The sequence below is a fragment of the Cariama cristata genome, unplaced genomic scaffold (assembly GCF_000690535.1).
Source record: "Cariama cristata isolate BGI_N322 unplaced genomic scaffold, ASM69053v1 scaffold3955, whole genome shotgun sequence".
NCBI classification, from domain to species: Eukaryota; Metazoa; Chordata; class Aves; order Cariamiformes; family Cariamidae; genus Cariama; species Cariama cristata.
In genome coordinates, this window is record NW_009615651.1 from 58,828 (window position 1) to 82,935 (window position 24,108).

The 24,108-nt window shown below is 39.3% G+C and overlaps 1 protein-coding gene across 1 annotated transcript in view; it reads right to left on the minus strand.

Annotated features, from left to right (window-relative positions):
* MCTP1 (multiple C2 domains, transmembrane 1) overlaps positions 1-24,108 on the minus strand; it is a 131,148-nt gene that overhangs the window by 49,757 nt on the left and 57,283 nt on the right. Inside the window, exon 11 of the mRNA XM_009699887.1 lies at positions 4,130-4,249. Within this exon, the coding sequence (XP_009698189.1) occupies positions 4,130-4,249 (120 nt within the window). The remainder of the gene's footprint in view (positions 1-4,129; positions 4,250-24,108) is intronic.

A 24,108-nucleotide genomic window follows, 5' to 3' on the forward strand; every position in this document is an offset into this window, starting at 1 on the left:
GATCCACTCAGTTCTAGTCTGTGTGTTTTGGTGGTGATGGTTTAAGGTGAGAACAGCAGTTGTGCTGAAAATAAATTCTTTTGTGAAGTCAGATATTTAGGAGTATGATTATATAAGGAAATACAAGGATCCTTGGAGAAAGGAGCTAGGTAACCTTGAGGCAAAATTCAGAGGAAAGTATTAAGAATGCCATTTTAGTGATTTTTTTTTTTTCCTTGCTTAATGCTGGAAGGAAATGTTTATTCTGCGATCTTTTTATACCTGCCACATGACTCAATGCCAGAAGTTCATTCATTTTAGATCAGTTCTGAATTCTCACAGATTCATTTAGAGAATCGTCCACTAAACCTACATCTATCTACATCTGCTTACACCAACACTGAACGCAAGATTTCATATTTCATGAAAGCCTGTCTTTCAGAAACATGACTAATCTTGACCTAAATGTATAAAAGATAGGGAATTCAATGCTTCTTTTTGAAGTTTGTGCCAATGTTTGATTAAAACCACAATGATGATCAATCCAGCTGAATCCATGAAAGCAATAATGCCTAATATGCTGCTTCACCTCTCTGTTGGACTTTCCAATAGACTTACCTCCTATTAGTAAATACACTTGGGGCTCCTTCTTGCCCCAAAGTCATTGCACTTTTAATTCAAGAAAGGACTTGCACATATAACTTATTAGGAGTCAGAGTAAATGGCAAAATAATCATACTCGCACTCAAACGAGCAGTGCAGGGTCATGTTATGACAGAGTAATCCAGATCGTTTGGCAGGTGAATTATTCCACAAGAAAATAAGTTCCAAACTACTTCAAAGAAACTGATGCCCATCAGGCACAGCAAATGATACCTTGTCTATAGAAACAGTCAAACAAGGATGAGTTAAGGCTGGTCCATCTACCGTATCTGGCCAGAAACTCAGTGATCACTATTTTTCTGACTGGCAGAAGACTGCAGTCCCCAGTGCCTGAATTCATGAGACAATTGATAACTGTTTTCTTGTAGGGGTACTACAATGGAAACTAACTCTTCTGAGCTACTCTTCAAGGTCCCAAATGTAAGTATTTTCCGTAGACATTAAACAAGTACAAAGTGCATATAATTTTTAACTACGCTTGTCTAGTGTTAATTGAGTAAGAAAAGTTAACAAATATATTTATCTTTTTGTCTTATCTTTAGCTTGAGGATTTCAAAGTAACTTCTAGAGACAGACGATATTCCTAAGATAAGTAGTCAATGATTTCACTCAGGCACAGAAGAAATCTCTGGAGACCTGGGAACAGAAGCCAGATCATATGAATCTTGAAGCATTCTCTAGCCACTAGGAAACACTGCTTAATTAATTTAGTTAATATTTACACTCTGCATAGGAAAACTGAAATATTTAAATGACTCCTAATCTAAAGATACTGTGTTAATGACCTGAGCTAAGGACTTGTGATATTACTGAAGATTTGTGAGTTAATTAGAAAGGCATCTAGTAAGTCTACAGATCACTTCATAGAAGACAGATGCTTACCACAATGATAACCAAGCTCAAATCATTAAAAATGAGGTCCCAACTTACTTGTGACAAACCTAAACAAAAAAATAGTAATGAATGGCACAGATATCAAATATTTGGGATGAACATGATCGGTTGATATAAGCTGTATAGCTTGATCTGAAGCAATCTCAGGAAGAGGAACATTTTTGGAGCAGGACTTGAGGTCCTCAACAGAGAGCCCATCAATAGCTTCATTATTTTGTTAGAAAAGTTACGTGACCCAATTAATCTTCACAGGTAGGTGCTATTTCAGAGAGAAATGAAGTGTATTGAAGCTCACAAGTGAAATCCCTCCATTCACAAGGAATTTCAGTTACTCATAAAATCTTCAGGTTGGCAAACTTTAAGCATTTCACGCAGGAGGGTATTAAGGGCTGTGACTTAGGTAATGCATCTTTTAAATCTTGATCTTAGGCTTTTTCATAGATGTAACAACCTTTGAGATTAGGAATACCTCTATCACTCCCACTCTTCGTTTTAGATGACCCTTGGAAGCACAACAGTCTTAGTGATTTAGGCAGAAAATATCCATGCCAGGATTAAGGCTGTATCAGTTCCTCAGGTCACTAACAATTGGAGTTGCTAGACATTACGGTCATGGGATAATTCAGGCTGGAAGGCACCTCCAACCTCCTGCCCAAAGCAGGGTCAACCATGAGGTCAGATCAGGTTGCTCAGATCCGGTCGGGTCCTGAAAACTTCCAACAGCAACAGCACAACTTTCCTGGAAAACCTCTTCCACTACTCAACAATTCTCATGGCAAAAAGGTTTCTCCAGTCTGAACCTCTTTTGTTTCAAATTATGCCTGTTGTCTCTTCCACCACCCATCACTATGAAGAGTCTAGCTCCATCTTCTCATAGGTAGTGGAGGGCTGCTGTTCAGGTCACAGAATCACAGAATCATAGGATGGTTTGGGTTGGAAGGAACCTTAAAGCTCATCTCGTTCCAACTCTCATGCCATGGGCAGGGACACCTTCCACCAGACCAGGTTGCTCAAAGGCCCATCCAACCTGGCCTTGAACACTTCCAGGGATGGGGCAGCCATAACTTCTCTGCGCAACCTGTGCCACTGCCTCACCACCCTCATGATAATGAACTTCTTCTTTATGTCCAATCTAGGTCACCCAAAGCCTTCTTTTCTCCAGGCTCTTTCAAGCCCACTTCTCTCAGCTTCTCCTTACAGGGCATGTGCTCAAGCCCCCTCACCATCTTGGTAGCCCTCCACTGAACTCGCTCAAGTTAATCCATGTCTTTCTTGAACCATGGTGCCCAAAACTGGACAGTACTCTAGATGCAGTCTAAGAAGTGCTGAGCAGAGGGGACAGTGGCTTCCCTCGATCCACTGCCTGTGCTCCTGCTAATGCATCCCAGGGTGCTAGGGGCCCTTGTTCCTGCTGGGGCACGCTGCTGGCTCATGTTTACCTTGCTGTCTTCCAAGATTCCCAGGCCCAATTCAGACAGCTGCTTCCCAGACAATCAATCCCCAGCCTGTATCATTGCAATGGTTTATTCCTCCCCAAGAGCAAGACTTCACACTTTTCCTTCTGGAATTTCATGAGGTTCCTATGGGCTCATTTCTCTAGCCTACCCAGGTCTCTTTGGCTGGCAGATCCAGGGTATCCACTGGTCCCAAACACCGCCTGTCACCCAAAAACTTGATGGGAGTGCACTCTGTCACCTCCTACACGTCACTAATAGAGATGTTAAACAGGACAGGTCCTTGTGCACTGTGGTACTCCACTTGTTACCAACATCCATTAACCATTGTCCTCTGAGACCAGTTACCTAACCCGCTTTGTTTTCTTCCACCCATTCAGTTATCCATCCAGATCATAATGTCCTCGACAGCACACTGCTTTTGGGATATGAATAATGATACAAGTATCACATTCATAAGGCTCAGCAATAAAATGCATGCAAAAACCTTAAGCTGCCTGGATCTTAGAAAATTTGCACAAGATAGAACATAACTTCAACTTTTGATATGTACTTTTGAAAATCTGAACCATGCTTTTATTATTAATAAATGTTAGTTATTAGTAAATGTTTGCTACTTTATACCCGAATTACATGCATTTAATTAAATGATGGCATTAGATGGGGAGAAGAAAATAAGAAAAGGCTTATATTAAGCTCAATGAATGGTAACATGTTAATGATAAACTGAAATACAAGAAAATGTGATAGATTCTGAAACTGTTAACAAACTGGAATACTTTTAACCTTTAACTTCAACATGTGAAATAGAAAACGCAACATACGGACTTAGCCACACAAAACCATTTTCAAAGAATTTGCTTTCTCCTGACCAATAAGCCTCTCATCTCTGCTCCCACACAAACCAGATTCTGAGGATAGTACATGTTCTACTGTATTTTTACACGACATTTTCAACAAAACCAGACACATTTATTGGACAGCTGGAGAAAAGTTAAATTGCAGGTGGGAAAATTGTCCATCGAGCATTGTGAACTGAGACATTTTCAAAAAGATGTCATATTTAAACTCAGTTACAAAATTTTATCTAGTTAAAAAAAGAAAAGGACATGTATGCGCTTGAAGTAGAGAAGACTTACCGTATCATGTTGCCTGTTATCTTTTCCTGCTACGATCAAGAAGTAGTTCCATGCCAGCAGCAACAACAAAGCCAGTGGTATCATGTAGAGCTCAAAGTTCCAGACCACAAAAAGAAAAAGCTAGAAGACAGAGGAGGAAAAAAAGTGATTCAAATCAGCATTACATTAAACTCTCGTGCACAGTTAAGGCCAATAAATTAAAACAATTCTAAAGAAATCCACCTCTCCTTAGGCAGGAAAGTTGTTTAACCACTTTGCTGACTAGCCACTTACTTACCTGCATGAAACAACTGCTACACTTTCCATTGCCTCGTACCTTAATTCTTGCAAAAGGAAAATGGATGTAGTGTAGTCTAAGACGAGTATTAATTGTTCTCTCATAAAATAGTGCTTATGTGGACAAAATAATGCAAAATAGTATAGAAATAAGATCACAATTTAAGAAAGAAAAGGTTAGTTATTTCCATGGATAAAAATTAATCTGCTGCTTATAAGAAAGAACTTGGTCATTTCACTGTAATGTCACACAAACAAGCAGAAGTGGTAAACATCACCACTAAATCTGAAAAAAAATCTTTTGCACAGAAAACTAGCAAAAATCACACTAAAAGGTAAAAATGTACAACTATTTTAATGAAAGCATAGTAAACGAGTACTGACCACAGACTCATCGAAAATGGGATTAAAAGGAATGCTGAGAAGCCACCTAAGTCTACCCCTTTGAAAACCATGATTTGTTGAAGTGTTTCCTCAAAGCACCTGCAGTGCTCCATGGCTGGAGGCTGGCAGAAGCGTGGCCAGGTTACGTCTCCCAGAGATGTGCGCTTTGATAACTAGGGCTGCTCTCCAGCACTGGGGGTACCCCAGGAGAAACCCACCCCCACGGCCAGCTCCGTACACCACAGCTCTCTGCTGTGGAGCTCTGACATGCTTCATATGCTGGACTTGAGCCTCAGCTCTGTCAGACCCATCAAGTGGTACAAAGATGACTATTTTGAAGCCTGGAAGTCTTAAGCATTTGTCAGAGCCTGTATCTGTCTGGCAGAGACACATCCAGCCTGATGCTGTTCTGGTGCTGGTACAAAATTCTTGGTTTGCAAGAAAGAATCAAAAATATTTGGACTTAGATGAGGTCAAACTAAAACTATTTTTAAATCCAGTTTTCTCTATGAACAAAACCCCTTTTATTTAAGCCAGCTCTAGCGTTAACTTTGATTTGTTTTCTTCTAATACAACAAAAAACCAAACACGAAAGTATTATAGCAAGTCACACTATGTACCATAGCTGGATATACACCCAGAAAACTTGCTAAGCCTTCTTCATCCAAATAGTTCAACTTTTGAATATTTGTATTTTTAATACCTAGTAAAATGAATGAAGGTGTTGTGCCACAGAACCAGCAAACCTAAAGCAACGCCAATACCTAGGTAAACTAAACAGGGGGTCATTTTCCCAAATCAGTCACCAAGATGTATATAAAGCCAAGTAAGAATAAAATGTGGATTTTAACAGTCTTCCACTGGATTTTTGTTTAGAGTTAAAACAAAACGCTCTTATCAAATACAAGCTCCCACATAAAAGAAAAAAAATCTGTATTTTAAGTAATCTCCTTTCTCAAGATCAGCTAACCTACCTCACCCCCCTACTTTCTACCACTGAATGCCATGCATAGGGAAGTCCTGTGAGACCGCAAGACAAACACAATAAATACTGAACGAACTGAAAAAGCAGCGTGTGTGTCATACATAAGAGGATATTGGCACTTCTAACAGTTAGTATTTCATTTGAAAGAAAACTGCCGATTTTAGGTTGTTTAGTTTAAAAGGAAATCTGTTAGAAATGGTAATGAATAAGCAGCAAACAACAGCTCATGGAATTTGAGAGTTCTTCTATGAGCTCGCTAACTACCCTTCTGAAAGCAACATCCATGGGGATTTGATGCAGTAAATTTGATATAGTCAACTTACAACAGAATTCGCATCTCAAAAGAAAAGCAGAAAATCCTTTCACCCTTTAACCCCAGAAATGCCCTGAGTCAATGGATACACGCCGAAGGGAGCTCTGGAAGTGGGCAAAGAGCACCCAAGTTTCCAAAAAGCAAATACTAGAGATAACCTGTTGAGCAACGGCAGTGCATACAGTCTTTCTTATGGCCCCATCTGAACTTTGGTTAGAAAGATGGAAAGAAAATCAAGTAATGTCTGAACAATCCCCGGCTCCAGAGAAAAGACGCCAGCAACCTAGACAGTCTCAGGAGATACGGACCTGAGCAGAGACTGTGGAACACGGTCGTCATGTACCCTGTAGTCCAGAACGTCAATGATTTATCATCCAAACTCTCCTCTCCTGAAGTTTCTAAGTGCCAAAAGATCCTTAAGAGTATTAATTCCTTACAGTACTGTACTCTGTAGGCCAGTAAAATCCTGTATTAAGACATTGCCTCTTTACGACTTGTATGGAAACAGCTTTCAAAAATGTGGATATTGCACCCCTCATCTCCTGTAGACTATTTTGCTGGCCTGCCACCTTAATTTCCGCGTAGTCTGGCTGAATTTTAACCAGTTCCTCCTTTCAGACACCTGTCTCGGAAAGCAGGGAGTCTGTATTTGCAACACAAATGAGATGTGTGCCGTGTGAGACCAGCACAGCGATAGCACGGCGAGTGAAATGGCCTCACGATCCTCCCCAGAAGAGAAATGCACTCGTGAAATGCACATGGGAGAAAACAAGGGGATTCCCAGTATTAGACGAAACTTAAGTAAACATGAGCAAACCCAAAATCTGGTGCAGAACAGCAAGAGAATGCAAGGACTCAGTTCTTCAGCATAGAGGGTCTGATAGCTGTGGGGAGAGGGAAGAAGTGAAGTCATATGTAGAAACCTTTACTTCACTTCACACATGAAGGGGAGCAAAACCTACATACCCATCCATTAAATAAGTATAGGGGGAAAAAGAAAAACCCAGAAAAGGTAAGGAACAAGTACAAAAGGGCGGTTCCGGGACTTGCCCATGCCTATAAAGTATCCAGTAGAACACAGACTGTATCTGGTACGATCTCTTCCAAGGAAATAATGGCTCTAACTCTGTCTAAAAAAAACGATCCTCATTGCTACTGAAACAAGCCAGCTATTTTAAGGGAGGAGTGGGAGTCTCAAAGGTTACAGTTTAATATAGCTGCCATTTCCTACACAGAAGAAGATAAGGGAGGACTTTTTTTCTTCTCCCCCATGAGATCAAGATTTTCAGAGTCACAGGCATGAACTGGCCATTTACAACATCACATCAGTTGATACTCTCAGTGAGAGACACATGCATTAAATGATCATTCAGGGAGACACATGACGCTATCCCTGGTGTACAACACTTCAAAAAATAATTTAAGTTAGAATATTGAATACCCTATTCTTTTGCAAACTACAGTATATTTTAAAAAGAAATCTCATCCAAAATGATTAACACTTCCTACTGTTCAGAAAAAAAGCCTGCCCTTTCAGACTAGCAGCTGTGGATCATTAGCTTTCCAGTGATGAGATGTGTTTGATGAGTATTTTTCTTTCTAATTAAGAGATGAGATTCTCTATTTGACTCTCTCTTCAGACAGAAGTGAAGAGAAAGATTTCTGCCTATGTGGAAAGGCCATATTCTACAGAACAATTATTTCAGATTTCTTTTTATCTACCTCCACCCAATTTCATTTCATTTTTAACAGAACCCTGTTTGCACCCACAGACTTCACAGCGTTAACCCCTGTGTTTCCCAGCTCTTTTTATTTTTTTTCCTTTTGCTTCTGTTTTGACCTCCAGCAGAGAAGATCACGTAAAAAAACGGAGTACCCCACACAGGAGATGCTGACCCACACCCTCAGGAGCAGGAGAGAGTGGAGCACAGGACGAGGGAGGGCTGTGAATACCGCCGTTTGAGAACTTTCTGACAAAAACCAGAAACTGCTCACTGCACAGAAATGCCCGGGTTCAGCCTAAGTCACAGGATGGAGTGTAAGATGCTCCCAGGACCTGCAGCCTCGCAGCAGCCTTGACAGGTGGATTTCCTCCAGGCAAAATCGAAAAGGGGGCTTGACAACACGCCAGCCTTTCGGCTTCCCCAGGCTTCTCCTGGCGGTGACGGGGATGGGGAACTCTCCATGGGTGAGCGGTCCAGCCAGCCCCAGGCTGACGCAAGAGTCTTTGAGATTTGCATTGGCAGCACCCGGAGTCATCAGCCGTAATGCGCTGGGCAGTACGGTGAGATATGGCCATTCCCACCGCCCTCGTGTCACACAGGGCACGTCACTCATACCGCAGCCTCCTCTTCAAGTTGTGGCTTTCTCTGATCATTTTCCGAGAAGATCCTTACAGCCTCATTTAGCTATTACCTGCATCCTTGCACTAGATGTGTTACCCAACTCCTGATTACCCTGGAAACGCAAAAGTTGGCTGCACGGCGTTTTGGCACAATCGCAAACAAGAGCCGATGTCTTTGGCTCCAAACGCTGTGCTCTAATCACAAGATCATCCATTTACCCTCTAAGCTTAAAAGGACAATTGTATTTCCTGAGGCTTTGTCCCTTGGATGTATTCTCAGAAGACTAGAAAGAATGAAAGATAACCCACATATCTGCATGGTACAGACTCTCTACAAAGTACTGCAGGTTTTAAGGCTCCCGTAAAACCCTGCATGGTGTTTATACTATGAAACACTTGAAAATACTTTTTGTTGTGCCTTGCAGAATCAGCAGCTTCTTCCGTTACAAAATTAGTCTGTTACCTCTAGCGATCATGGATGCTCTCATCTTGTATGACACTTGTATTAAAAAAATTAAAAAGGAAGTATTTCTCTTAGCTGTATCAGATCTCAAATACACTAGCATTAATGTAAACATTTACAGGAATCCATTTCAAATGAGGAGCCCTCATTCAGGTAAAACTGGAAAAAAAGTGCTTTTTGAACATATTCTAAAGCATACTCCAACAGTTTCTTTCAGCAGTCTTGCAATTTCAGTTCCAATTACCCGAGTGCTAGGAGAAGGTGCAGTCTGAAAGATCTGAGACTAAAACACATTATCTGTTACTCCGTTTCTTTAAATAGGCAAAAGTCAACTTGAAAATAGCAAAAGCATGGAATGTGTAAAAAAAAATATGGAAAAAAATTCATGTCATTCCCACCTGCAGTATTTTGGTAGATTTCCAGTGCAACCTTGGATCAGTGTTGGTTCTCTTTTTGAAATGCCTGAGGTCTTGGTAGGCTGAGAAATGCTGAATAATTAGTATTGTTGATTTGCTAAGAGCTTTCTTTTAACTCAGAAACAAATTTACGGGATCTCCTGCACCTTCTCTCTCTTTGCTGGATTTAGGACAAACAGTTCACAGTGATTTAGATTTTTATTCTCATTCTTTCTATTTATTTCATGTAGAAGAAGAAAATTGAAATATTTCCATGATAAATAATAACGAAATCTTAACAGACTGGATGAAGTATTATTTTAAAGCCAGTCTCAGTGAGGCTTTTTGTGTATTGAAAGAGCTATGATATCTCTCATTAGAGCACTTGGATCCCAATTTTAGAGGCACACTCAGCAAAAAGAAACCCATTTCTTACTAGGGATGACATTTCTGGTCATGGCTTTTCCATGTTGATAACCTCTACAACAAACCCACGGTTCTACTTCAACTCACTTCTATCATCTAAGCATGGTGTACCACTAGTTATTAAAGAAAGAAGTCTGACAATTAGATGTGACTCACTGGATGTGTTTCAACCCACTCAACTTGTTTTTGAAACACATCTACAGCCAGACAGTTATTTCATCTACGCAACCTTCATGATGATACTATTGTCCAATCACATCATAATGCAAGCTGAGTCTTTACAAGATTGTCAGCACCAATAAAACGTTCTAGTTAAAAGTTTGAAAATTTTCATTTAACTTTTCTAATTTTTCCTTACAATTTTTAACTGACATTTCACATCATTTTCCAGAAGTGCTGTAACTTTGCTTTGGGAATGCTGACAATTCCAAGAACACGAACCTCAGAGCATGAATGCAGCACCATTTTCAACCGCACATGAGTTACGGATATAAAATTTGTATCACTGTAACCAGTTCCACATAGCAAAAGTCATGTGGAAATAAAAATGACAACCCTTTACCTCCTTGTAAATATTTAGAAAACACGGAATCTCTTGGGGTCATTTTTTTTCGCTTCAGTTTAGTTTCTGAGCTGCATTATTACAGCCACATAGTATCCTGGTTGAAATTAGAAGGGCAAAATATAGTTCGTTCAGGCCTTTCCCATACACACAGCCTCTTGCCAATCTCAAGGCACTTCAACACGGATTTGCTCTCTCAGACTGCTAAAATGCACACAAACTAAGAGAAATTGATAGTATTTGCCCTATGAGTAATAACACTTGGCATCACGTAACAAATGCCCAACTAGGATACGTTAGAACAAAGACACGTCTAAGAACGGGGCTATTAGGTTCATCGAACCTCCGTTCCATTTTAATACTGCATTTTCTGAACAATACCCAACTGTTTACTGAATGACCGATGTCTTTGTTACAGCAACATTACCTAGAAGACTGTTCTACACATCAATTATTTTCCAAGTAAAAAAGTGCTTTTAATGCCTGTCCTCAGATTGAATTTTTTTGGTTTATCATATAACTCTTATGTCGATCTGTTCTTTTTCACACAGTCCTGCTGAGAGGGGTAGTCACCAGTTGTAAGATTCAAGTCATTTTATAATTCAAAGTGTCCAATTTTACTCCGTATTTTTAAAAAAGATGCATTTTGGCCCTCTCCCCATTGCACATAGCTCTTCCTGTTCCGGAAATTTATCATCTTGTCCTTTCCAATTTTCCTTAAAATTCCTTAAAAATTGGCTAACAGTTACAGAAATGCACGTGCCATTTCTGTTAGAAGGGTCATACTGGGAAAGATATTTGTAAAAAGTACATTTTACATAATTAATTACTTTTTTTTGCACACACAGATCTATGTCACAAATCTATGTTTATGTTCCTTTTACACAAAAATTTGGAATCTGGCAGATTTCTCCTCAATTGCACTGCTATGAGGGTTAGACTGTTGAAAGTGTTGAAATGTATGTGTCACTTTAGAAGAAAAATCTAAAGTGTTGACTTTGTGAGAAGTGTAAAATCACAACATGGATCATGCTAGATAACTACAGCTATTTATGTGTAATGGATTGCCCTCTTCCTTTCTTACAGCCTGAGATATTGAGCAGGGGCTGACAGGCCCTGAACCTGCCTCCTGTTCCTCCCAGATTCCTGAAGATTGTAAAATTAAATCATCCATCAAAAGTTATGAAGCTGGGTATAGGGAAAAAACATTGGGTATCCTCTTTAGCTTACTAACACTGTATGTCCGCTGCAGTCCAAACAAGAGATACACTCCCCAGATATCTGTATGGAAGTTGTTTCAAATGCTCTTTTCACTTACATCCCATACTGCATCAGACTAACTCTTTCTTAATTTGCTCCCTTATCCTCCATCCATTTTTACAGATGAAGGAAAATCATTCAGCATTTTAAGAAAACAGTATAAAAAGTTTGATAGGGTAGACATAGTCACCATTACCCAAACACTGGGAAATAAAAGACTTGCAGACTTACTTTTTCCAAAGAAAAATAAGTCCCACTTACTTCAAAAAGTTGAATGTGTACTACTTAAACCTCACAGATGTTTAAACTGTGCTCATCTTTATGGGTACTAAAGAAAGACTAAACAAGCCCTCCTCACTATTCATTCACAAATAACCACCATCAAAATAAATGGACCATTAGGATATTGGGAAGTCAAGGATTGAAAAAGTAAGTCCTTTGGTTGTAGGAAAACCTACACTTTGCCAACTGTCTGTCAGAAATGAAAGGGACAGCAATAAAATTTAAATTGTATGAAAGAAGACTGAAATCATGTGGTTAAAGGTGTATGGGCAGCCTGTGTTAAAAAACAAAAATACTGTTTTTTTATTTGATAACCACCCACATGTGTGGAACAAAGAGAAATATTTGTTTCCATAGAAGAGCAGACACTTCCATAAACTGAAGGGTCATTCCACAGACTGGAACTGCACTGCCCTTATTACATAGCAAAAATTTAAGCCAGAATACTTTCAGAGGGCTAAATCCTATAACTTTGTTTCCACAACTATTTGGAGATAACTGCATCAACACGCTGGTTTCTTTGATATCCTGGAGACGTCAACTGTTCACACACAGAAACCTCTTGATGAGTCTGTTCCTTGATATGAAGCTGAAACTAAGATTGAATCAAGCAATCTTTCTGCTTCTTCTGTCTTTTACTCTGTTCTTAAAAGTATATCAATATGTTTTGGGTTGTGGGGGGGTTTTATTTTGGTTTGGTGTTTTTTTTGGTGGTTGTTTTTTTTTTTTTTGGAAGAAGAGCTGGAGGCACCAAGGAATAGGATTAATAGAAGAAAGACCAAGAGGGGTAGGGCCAACCCTTTTCAAAATGATGAGAACATTCATTCGTTAGAGCACTAAACCATGTAGACATTCAAATTTCCCTAGTGTTTTCTTTAAAATATTTTTTTACATATTAGAAGTGATTTTAGAAGGTGCCACTTGCCATCAACTATCACTTCATATCATCTAACTTGGTCTAATGTTGGCTTATGTTAACCTTTCAAGACCATCAGTCAAACTGAATGAGCTCTCCAGGCTGATTTTCATATTTGTATTGACAACCTGCTTAATTTTGTTGTTCTATGATGTCTGGACTATTGGTTGGGTCTAACTGTGAAACAATAAATACAGAAAAACCTAGGATTTGTCTTTCACTGACCAGCTTTCCTTAAGTACATATGGCCTAACCTGCAAGTTGTTTACACAATATAAGAAAATGTCTTTCTACCTTTTAATGTACTTCTTTGTAAATAGCTTTTAATGAATAATAATACATTTCAGCTACCTTACCACTCTTTGTAACTTCATCTCCAACTCTGTCTTGTAATTTTCTAATTTTCTCCTTCACAGATCTCAAGACTTCCACCCCAAACTTCAGTTCTGAAAACCTGCAGTTACATGTAGCATTTCTAGCAATGTGTGCCTGTTCCTATTTGCAACTCTAATGTTAATCCAGGGCTGATATTACTGACTACTTGTTTCTTGACAGTATTTTACTCTTTTCCTATGGGCATCATGTAGTATTCCCTCCTTCTGCCTCGAATGATCTGTTTAAAGTTATTTAGATGCCAGAGATATCTACATGTTAGCGTGCTAGGGATATACTTTTCTTCAGTATTTACAAAGCCTCTAAACTTTCTTGAGCAGAGTAAGATTGTAGGTTGCAGAAATGAGAAGTCAGCAGAGAATACTAGTTTAGCCAGGAGAGCAAGACAGCTCCAAATGTTTGAACAACCTGAATTCTGTAGTTGTAAGACTGTCCCTGGGCTGAGGACACTGAGAAAAGCAGGTATTTTTAGTTCCCTGGTAGGATAGCTATAATTATATTCTGCAATGCTTTCTTTAAACAAACTGCAAAATAAAACTCTCCAAGTTCATTTTTAGCTGCCAGTTTTCTCTAGCAGACTACAGTAGATCCCAAGAAACCTAAAGTATGTTCACATCCGTCTAGGTAAAAGTAAAAAAAAATTGCACTATAAATAAAACAATGACTTCTGCTATTAGCGTAAACAGTATGAACTCAAAATATTTCAGTGCAATAAATATAACAGTAGTTAGAATACAGTTCATGAAACGTTAAAGTATCCCGTACATTATCCATTTGACTCTTTCTAGTGTAAAACACAGCACAAAGTTGGGGAAAGATGGGTATTAACAATCCCTTCATAATTTGGTACAATCAGTCACGAATGAATAAATAAAAATAACTTAAAACAAAAACCAAGGTAGTTACTACTGTATCACCACTTAGTCTTTGGCTGAGTTTACTTTGTCACGCACTTGCTAAACCTCTCTGGTCCACAAAGCTCCGTTCAGGTGCATTTGAGGAGTGGCACCAGACTCATACAGCACTTCCAGCAAGAGCATCACCCTGAGCTGCCAGGAGTTGTACAAGAAATGGCCAGATACCCAGTTAAGAAATACGCCAGTCACGCCTAACCATGGCTGATGCACTTTCAGTCTTGTGAGAAGTTTCTCTCAATACCCACATAACTGCCCTGCTTAACAAGGGGAAGGACAAAGCCAACACCTCGGGGAAACCAGAGGTGCTGCACGAAGGAAAAGAATGCCAAAGGTATACTGCAAAACAAAAGTGAATTCTTTTTGTTAAGAAACTGCAGAAAAAACCCCTTACATTCTGGCTAGCGTTAAGTAACCGTTTATATAAGGTGATGAAAAAACAGAAGAGAGGTGAAGGTTGAAAGAGAAGTAAAGGTGGACAACATGTAGAAGTTTATAGCAGTAACGGCAAGCTCTATGGACAGCAGTAAGCTAGATCGGGCACAATCCACCCTAAACAAAGAAAAAGCATACCACTTAATTAAACAGCCTACAAAAATCTTTGAAATTTTAAATCTGATTTTTAAGGTTCACTGTTGCCAGATATACGGAGAAATAAAGTTTTTAATCTAAAATCTGTAATGTCATTTGTCAAGACAAACAAATTTAACAAAACAAGATTTTCTTTCTTACGATCCTAAGTGGAAAGCTGTTTCCTGCTGCTTTTGTTGAGGTAATGCTTCTGCAGGGAAAAGTATATGTTCATGCTATTAAAAAACAAACATGCCCTTCCAATTGTTTCTCTGTAATAAATTTAATTATATTTGTATTTCCACAAACTACATTAAATCATATTTAGCACAGAGAGGTGTGCCCTGGCAACTTTCCTATTGTTTTTACAGTCACTTTTTCCAGCCAGCAAATGCTGCAACCCAAGCTGTCTCCCTTTTCCCAGCCCTCTCTCTCCACGCTGTAGCAGCTTGCAGGAAATGCGGTTGTGCACTCCAAATATATGATGTTTAACAGAATCTACCTCACCTTTCAGTAGTTCATTGTTTCGGCAACATTACACTTCATTTATTTAGACGTCTGTCACTCCAACATGTTTAGCTGCACTTTAACATAGAAATGTTTCACAGCTCTAAAAAAAACATTTATGGAGCCAGCAGCATCATCAATAATGTTTACTAACCAGTGAAGAACAGTACATTTTATAGATGCTCATTTCAAAGCACATCCTTAAAAGGTGAATAGGGGAATGCAGAATATTTTATTGCTATGTAAGAACAGTGTATCATCATTCTTAATAGCCATTGCTACATTCTCAACATTTTTGCAAAACAACGTAGCAATGAGAGGACCTATGTCAAAACAAGGACAGATTTGTGTGTGTGTGTGTGTGTGTGTGTGTGTTTAAATGTGCTACGCATACCAGGGAGAAAAGCAACGTCCTTGAAAGGACTAAACTCTGGAATTAGACATTTCACATATTTAAGTGAGTAGAACTCAAGACTTGGAATTACAAACACATGGTTTCTATACCTTAACAGCCTATTCAAGTCTCAGACTCTTTCAGTCAAACCAAAACAGCTGAATATCGTAGCTCTTATTATTAAGTTGCCTACCACCTCCCATTCTAACAGATTTTTTGTAATTTTATAGAAGTCCTCATGCATTTATTAATCATAAAGCATCTCTGAAACACAACAAGAAGTTGTCTTTGGGGCAAAAGCAGTACATTTTCTTTCCCAAACACAAAATCAGTAATGTTTAGTTGATTTACATGCTTGTGAAAAACCTCACTTCCCTACTCACTTTTGTGTTGCTAGCAAGCCAAAATAATAAGGACCTTGAAAACCCAAGATGAGGACTTGACCTTGTGACTCTCATAGTTGAAGCAGCTAAAGAATGTATGGCGTAACTACTGACCTTATATCATAATTAATATACAGGAGAACAGACTTGAGGTTTGAGCAGAGCTTCCTTCTGATGTTACTCCTCCTTCCCGAACTCGCCGGTACCTGACCTCCACCTACGCTGTTGCTGATATCAGGGAGAGGAAGGCAGGGGTAGTTTCAGCTGGGATTTTAGAAATCCTGTAAGGTACTGTGGAACTGACCCGTCACACTGAAGCAGACTGATGGTTAGTGGGCAAGCCTGGGCTTTTCAGAGGTGCAGCTCAGTGTTTGCTACTTGAGGCAACGCTCCGCAGAATGGCAGTGCTTGGCCGCTATCTTCACAACAGCATCTGAAAACGGGCTAAATGTTTTGCTGATGCTCATCAAAGCTATTTGAAAGACTCAGGAATCCAACTACCTGTTCTCTTTGGAAATTGTATTCCAGCAGGTACAGATCCCTCTACCCTTCTACTGCTCACGCTCACCAGACCTCTGACCAGCTCTGACCTGATGTCCTTGCCTTATCTTCTACCTGTTCTGTCTTTACTTCACTCCCGCGGGAAGGAAACCGGCTCAGCCTTTGCTGGTGGGTCGCACCTCATTAACTGCACTCTCCTCTCTTTCTCCGGTTCTCGCCTCTCTTCCCAGATTGTCATGATGCTCAGCAGAACCCTACCCTGCCCTCTTTCCCATCCTTTTAATAAAGAGATGCCTTTTCATTCCCTTCCTCCTTCCCTCCCAATAAAGCACCCTAGTTTCAAATCAGGACCCCTATTCCTTTTCCTTGCCTGGAGAGGCAGAAAGAAAACACAGGGGAATTTCTAGTTCTCGATCCCTGCATGCGGCCTTCCCCCACCACGGGCTCTGGAGGACCATTTGCAGCCCTTGGTGCCTCAGGACAGAACACCGAGGCTGCGAGTCGGGGAAAGGAGTGTGAACAAGAAGATGGTAGCCAGATGGACACATTTAACGTGTCTCTTGGAACACAGAGGCAGGGCAGCTTTCAAGAGCTGTCCAAAATGTGTCAGTGCGCAGGCGGAAAACAATGGGCAAAACGCTGACATCAGAAATTGAGCTCTTTTTAGGAAGTGCTGTTAACTTAAAAAATATAGGAAAACAGCCTCAAAATGCTTGCAAATATTTTAAGGTGAGCATAAAATTTTTGATCATCAGACACAAATATTAACTACGTATTACTAGCTTGGCTCAGTGAAAAGTTTCAACCCCAGAATTTGAAGACTGACAAAGTCAAAGGCAACTGAGGAGATTACAAACAGATCTTAATGGCAGACAGCACTGCTGAAATAACCTATAATAAATATCAGGCAGAAAGAAGGAATTTGGGTGTATAACCAGAACAGGATCTGAGTTATTGGAAAAAGTCTCTACGGAGATCTGAGATAATCACAAAAGCTGTCTTCCTCATTAAGGGTTTCACAGCTGCACGGTTCGTCCAAAATAGAACAAACTGTCAGGAGTCCCTTCTCACAGCCTCTCTGCATATCTCAAAAGCATGAAACTTCTTCATGGGTCTTTGAAAACCCTTAGTGGAATTTAACTAGTAAAGACATACTGGTGTCTGATTCCACAGTCCCTCTTTTCTGAAATACTGGTGAGGTGGAAATCACTATAGTTGGAAGATACCAGTCATGGCATCAAAAATAACACATTCCAACCTGAAGCAGAAATGAGTGAGCTCCAAATAAAGAGATAAATACACATTACGTGCATACATGATTTTATGTGTATGCACACAGAGATACAACTATATTTTTACATGGCACAGTAATCTTTCCTCCACACATTTTTTAATTCCATTTTTACACCTTTTACATGGGTCCTTTGGGTCACATACATCATTTAGTAATATCATTGTCAGGATGAGGTTTCTTTGCTTGGTACCTCATTTGATCGTTTACATCTTTGCAGAGTTAAGAAATGAGACAAAGTAGAAAAACTATCTACTACTTCATACTTACTCTGCCTGGGTGAAAATGATACGTAACATTTACTCTTACTGAAAAGAAAACAATCCTTATTTTAAAGACAGGGCTGGAAAATTTTGGCCTTACTCCTCTTGTTTTATTAGAATATCCTTTTCTCCTACATGATTTCAGAGTGCATAAGACAGCATTAAAAAGTCATGAGGTTTTTGTTTGGGTGCTGCAACTACAGCTAACTAGTTGGTAGCTAATTTTGGAATGTTGTATGAAAACATAAAACCCAAAACTTTACAGGTACGGGCAAACACAGATAAAATTCCAAATTTAGTGAAAAACAATTGGTACTTTACCATCTTCTCTGAACACTACAGGCTTTTTGCCATGCTACAGGCATGCTACAAACCTTAGTGAAAATCTGGCTGGATGCTGTTCTATCCTGCAGCATGTAGATAAAATCATCTGCAAACTATCTGAATTTCTTAAAACTCTATTTAATTACTGTACAGAACACTTTCAACTCATTCTTTAAATAGTTATATATCATCCACTATGGTGTATCAACACCCACTTCAATGAAGTTTTCCATATTGAGCGAATATGAATAATTTAACACTGAAGAGTTCTCAGTAAGGTATGGAAACAATGTAGAAAGCATTTTTTTGAATAAACACAGACTTCGTGAGAGCATCACAGAATTTTCTACATCCTTCCAAGCTTGCTTCTACAGCTTTTCTACCTGAAATTTCCCACCAGTGCTTCTCCACGTACCTTAACAAGCAGTACAACTTCCAGGAGATAAACCACCATGATGTGCACTACCACCACACAGGTGGAAAAAAATTAAATAACATGGTAGCTGAAGTCCCAAGACAGAATCCCACTCTGGCCAGTAATAGCAGAGTGCAAAATCCTTAACCTGCAGCAATCACAAGAAAGTGCCTGCACCAGATGTGCCACAGGAGCCACTGCCTTGTCTGCCCACCCTGAGAAATTTGGATAACTTCTTTTATTTCTGCATTAGGGTGACGAAGACAGGTTTTGACTATGAAGCAGGCTATGTAAGGACGAGACAGCATGCCATGAGTGAGTTATCCACCTTACCTTCAAATCATTCAGGAGATGGCTGTATCTCTGTGAGTCTGTACTGCCTAGAGCACTGCTTCTCGAGCTTTTGAAATGATAGGCCATTTTAAGTTATCACATTTTCTTCCAGACTACCACACAACTTTATCATCAAACTTTTAAATACATGCTGTTTAATACGGATTTATAACTGGGAAGCACTCGCTGTGGAAAGCGACTACAAATCACAGTCTGCAAACTAGTGATATAGCAAGTTATTATATAGCACAATAAAAGATAAAGAAAGCAACAGAAGAAATACAGTCTGAAACAAAGGAGGGCATAATAATGAGGTAAAGGAGAGAAGCAACACCAGTAAGTATAAAAACACGATGAAGCAACAGACGTTTTGGAAAGTTGTATGTACTTCTGAGGTTGTAAAACCAATCAACCCGTGTAGTTACAAAAATAAAGGCGGTGTCAACACCCCACCAGATAATTGCATCACTTCTTTCATTCCTGTCACTTTATTACGTACTATTCAGTACTACTACCTAGTATTCATTATTTGTGAAATAACATTAAAATTGATGAGGTATAACATCTTACGTTGAATGAACCTCAATTATGAGATACCTTCTTTAATTTTCCTTAATACAACTTCAGAGCAGGTAGTGTCAGAAGGCAGTGAAAACCAAATTTATATATATATATTTTGCAAGTACATCTACACATAGGTTTAGCTATATCTCTCCATATGAATAACAATTTTGTTTCTAAGAATAAAGACAATTGGTTGAATTACTTCTACAGTGTATTTTTATACTTGAATATATTGCTATTAGTTTTACAGAACTTCTTCTTGAGCTTTGATGGCAAGCTTTGAATACTTTAGCAGGTGGGTGTTTTTTGTTGTTTTTCTTCTGCACACCACCAGCATGAAATTGTCATTCCTACCTCAAGCAGAAAAAAAAAGGCAGAACAAGTTTTCTAACAGTACACTAAAGTAAAAAATAGTATGGCAATAATGATGGCTTTTTAAGCCCCAAAATGCAACATGAATGACAGCTAATAGAGAAGAAGAAGAACAGATTTATTGAAACTAAACTTTGGCATACAGGTAGACCATGAATTCTGGAGGAAAAAAAAATTCTCAGTGAAAGAAAAAATAGTATTTACTGTCTGTATGATTTCCATTTCTTAAAATCTCTGTAAAACCTCTCTCCATATTTTTGGAATCTCTGTTTTAAAGTTCTTCTGAAGAGTGACTTTTGCACTACGTAAATTTAAACATATAAACCAGCATAACAGATTGTTGGTTTCACACAGATGGAGGAACAGGTACATGTCCCTTCTCCAGTTCGGGACAAGGATGTAATCCTTTCCTCTTGTAGTTCCTTTCAGAAAGAGGCATGCATGGGCACACAAAAGCACACACAGAGGAAGAGGAGCGGGACTGTGGGTATGCTGTGCTGCACCCCTGCCAGTCCAGTCACTTTTTATTTCAGCGCCCATATATAAATGTTGGTGTCCAAGTGCTCAGACTGTGGCTACTGCCTTTAAAAAGCAGAAATAAAACAAGTTAGTAGGTCTTCAGCTACTCCCAGCTCTTCCAAAACCTGTAGCACCAGGGAGAATTCATTTCAGTCACCACGATTGTGACATATCTGCGGAAAGCTCTATCTGCAATTGCTGGAATATCATTTGCTCTGACTGTGCCCGCTTCAAACATCAGAAAACCAAAGCTTATTTCCTATGCTCTTCCTTCTCGCTACCATACGAAGGCACAAAACCCCCAAATGCTGTAGAATTATTTTCAGTGTCAATTTCTTGTTTATCACATTTTCCACCTTATCTATTTTTTAGTATCTGATAAGTCTCCCCGGGATCTAGCTACGTCTCTGATAAAGAGCAGTTTGATGACTGCATTCTTGACACAACCTTTCTCACATACATTTTATCTATATGTAAATACACAAAAAGGGCATAAGACATATTTACAAGTATAGGTGTTCCCGATATCATATTCAAATACGTACACAAAGTAAACACATGTATGTGCTCATATACATACAGTAATACAATGGGATTTCCATGGGGAAATGTGAAAGTTATTGTTAAAATGTCTGTCATCCATGTAAGAGAAAAAGAAATGAGCTGGGCATTAAATTTGCATACAGCCCTAAGCACAGAGGTTCCTGCATGTGTAGTGTTCTCCTGTTCTTGATGATGGGCATATCTGGCAGGGAGACTCTGTCAGGATTAGCTCAGGAAAAAACACCCCCAAGGAGATAATTTGAAGACATACTGAGAATTTGCCTCAGTACATGAAAATAAACACGAAATCCACTGCAAACTATGCGCACTAAAAGTTACCACAAACACTATGCTACACACCAGGGGATAATCTATTTCAGCTAATTAACACAGAGCCACACACAACACTGTGAGAAGTGGTTGCCACTTAGGATTGATTTAGGTCTTGCATTGCTTAAATAGACTTGGAAAGAAAAGGTCTTTTTAAACGTTCAGACAGAGAGGAAAAAAAAGGTACAATTAAAGTAGCTGTGAAATAAACAGGCTCAGATTCACTTCATGGCTCAGCTTTCCAGTGAATAACAAGACAACGTAAAGACATCACGGCTTCTTTTATAATAAATATCCAAAAGGTATATCCCCTTCTTGATTTTAATGCTGCTTTTGACAAAGTCAATACTAACACCCTCTGCTCCAAGTTACAATCAAGATTATTTTTTTACTTTGTAGGTAAACCTGTGTTAATAGAGCGCATCTTTTACCAACAATACTGGCTGCTGAGATAGAAATTATTGTGACTTAAAATTCAGGTAGAAACCAGATAGGTATTACACTGCATGTGATTTTTGTTTAAAAAATTATATAATCAATATGTGAAAATAACTTGGCCTGAAACCAGCTAGCGTAAGAAAATGAAGTATTTCTCGTTCCTTTCCTTCTCTTTTTCCCTAACCCAATCCACTTTTCCTTTCATTTTTTTCTTGTTATGAGAGAAAGCATGATGCCATTTCATAACTTCTACTTTCTTAACACACACACGAAGAAAATAACATGGCATATCAAAAGCAGGATGTGAAGGCACATCTCCAAATGCTCACAGCTACACATCTTATTAAGCATCTTTACTACTCTTAAACAGTAATTGAAATTATTTCAAAGATCTCATGCACTCCTGCACCAGCCCGATACCTTAACTCTAGTTATTTCATGGACAGTTCACAGATACTACTGAACAGTAATAAAATATATATATGACTGAAAAAAAAAAAAAAAAAAAAAAAAAAAAACAGAAAAAAAAAAACAACAACCAAAACCCAAACAGCTGAAGACTGCTCAGCCACCCACAAAAGGTTTGAAGCAAGAATGTGAACCAAGGGAATGAGGAGGGGTCACAGAAGTATCCAAGGAAAACTGAGGTGGTATGGGTAGCACTTTTGGGGCGTGCTCAGCTGGGCTTGACTTCCACACATCATGTTGCTCAAGAAAGTATGGCTACAGAGGCATGGCTACAGTTTGAGCCAGCGACAGCCATGTCCCCAGGCACTTCCATTTGGTTCAGCAACAGTGCTGAAATAACAGGACCCGATACAGAATTGGCTGCCTTGCCGACAGCAGGGACAAGGAGTTCGGGCTTGACTTCAGGCTTGAGACTGCAGCAAATGTGAGCCTTGTGCATTTGTGCTAAAGACAGAGGGCAACAAGACCACCTACCATATGAGAACGTGAAACAAATCTAAATACTGCCAATCCTCCTTAATTAAAAAGAGTGTCTTCCAATAGATATGCAACTTTGAAATGGAAAATTAATTCCCTATGTCCAAAGTGCCAAATTTCACAGTTCAGTAAGATGAAGCATTAAAATATACAACTACAGCTATAATCTTTGGAGAGTACTGGATAAATTATAAGATCTTCATCATAATTAACCGGCGAAAGTTGCAAAGCTCCATCCCTAAGTACTGGACACCACCGAGGGTGCCGGCCCTGACCTGTGTAACTCCTGCTTCAGAAAAAGGATCACTTCCAGATGGTTGTGAACAACCAGCACCCAGCTAAAACCCGACTGAGGCAAGGGAGCTCGTGTTTGGGTAAGGCCTGAGCAACGTGTATTCCCTACTGCGTTGGCCGTTTTCCAAAACTGTTACCATGGCAAGCAGGCATCTTTTACGGCAGCGAGATGACTGTTGTTTTCTGTTCGCTAAGCACCTCTGAAAGTCTAACAGTAACCAGCAGGAAACCCGACCTATTATGCTTTAGTCCAGCAAATTTAGCCCACCAGCGTTGAGTGTCCAAGGCCAGGCAAGGACCACATTTTGATCTCCTGGTCTCATATTTGGGACCACCACCAGACAGCCACTCGGTCTCACCGCCAGCTGTCTTCACCTTCTCCTACTTTGTGTAGTTCCTAAGAACTATTGACATTTTGTCAGAAAAGCTGTTCCTTCACCATAAACGGCTTGAGAAAAGAATATGGGCAACAGAATGAATGATGCTTTGCCATTTGGTCAGTTACAGTAACAATGTGGGGAGAAAAGGAGAGTCTGTTACGGGTAACTAGGAAAAAGGGGAACCGTCAGTTTTCATCCCAGCAGGAGGAAAAACTAAACCAAGCTTTTACTGCAAGGACCATTTGATCTTCCCAGTAAAAGAGAAGTAACAGGAGGATGTTTCACATGCTCTATATATAAAGGGAAGCACGGCTTAGAACTATAAAAATAAATTTGGGAAAGGCAATTCTGCTAATTACAGTATCATTACCCATGATTGTCCTTAAGCTACCTAAAGGGTGGGGCTATTTCTGCATCTGTAGGTAGACATTTTACTGGTAGAAATGGAAAAATTGGGTAGCAAACTCATTGATTGATGGTAGAAAAATAACACGCTTCATTTCACAGTAAAATGGTTACTCTGGTCTGTGAGCAGAAGGACAACTTATAATGCAGTAGTACTGTTAATTGGTTTTCTTTTGAAAACTTCAGGTTAGTAAAAAGTTCAGTAACTAACTGGTGAAATATTTTAAAAACAGGAACACAAGGCTTATTGATTCAATCATGAAGAATTCACCCAGCAAAAAAAAAGAAAATAATT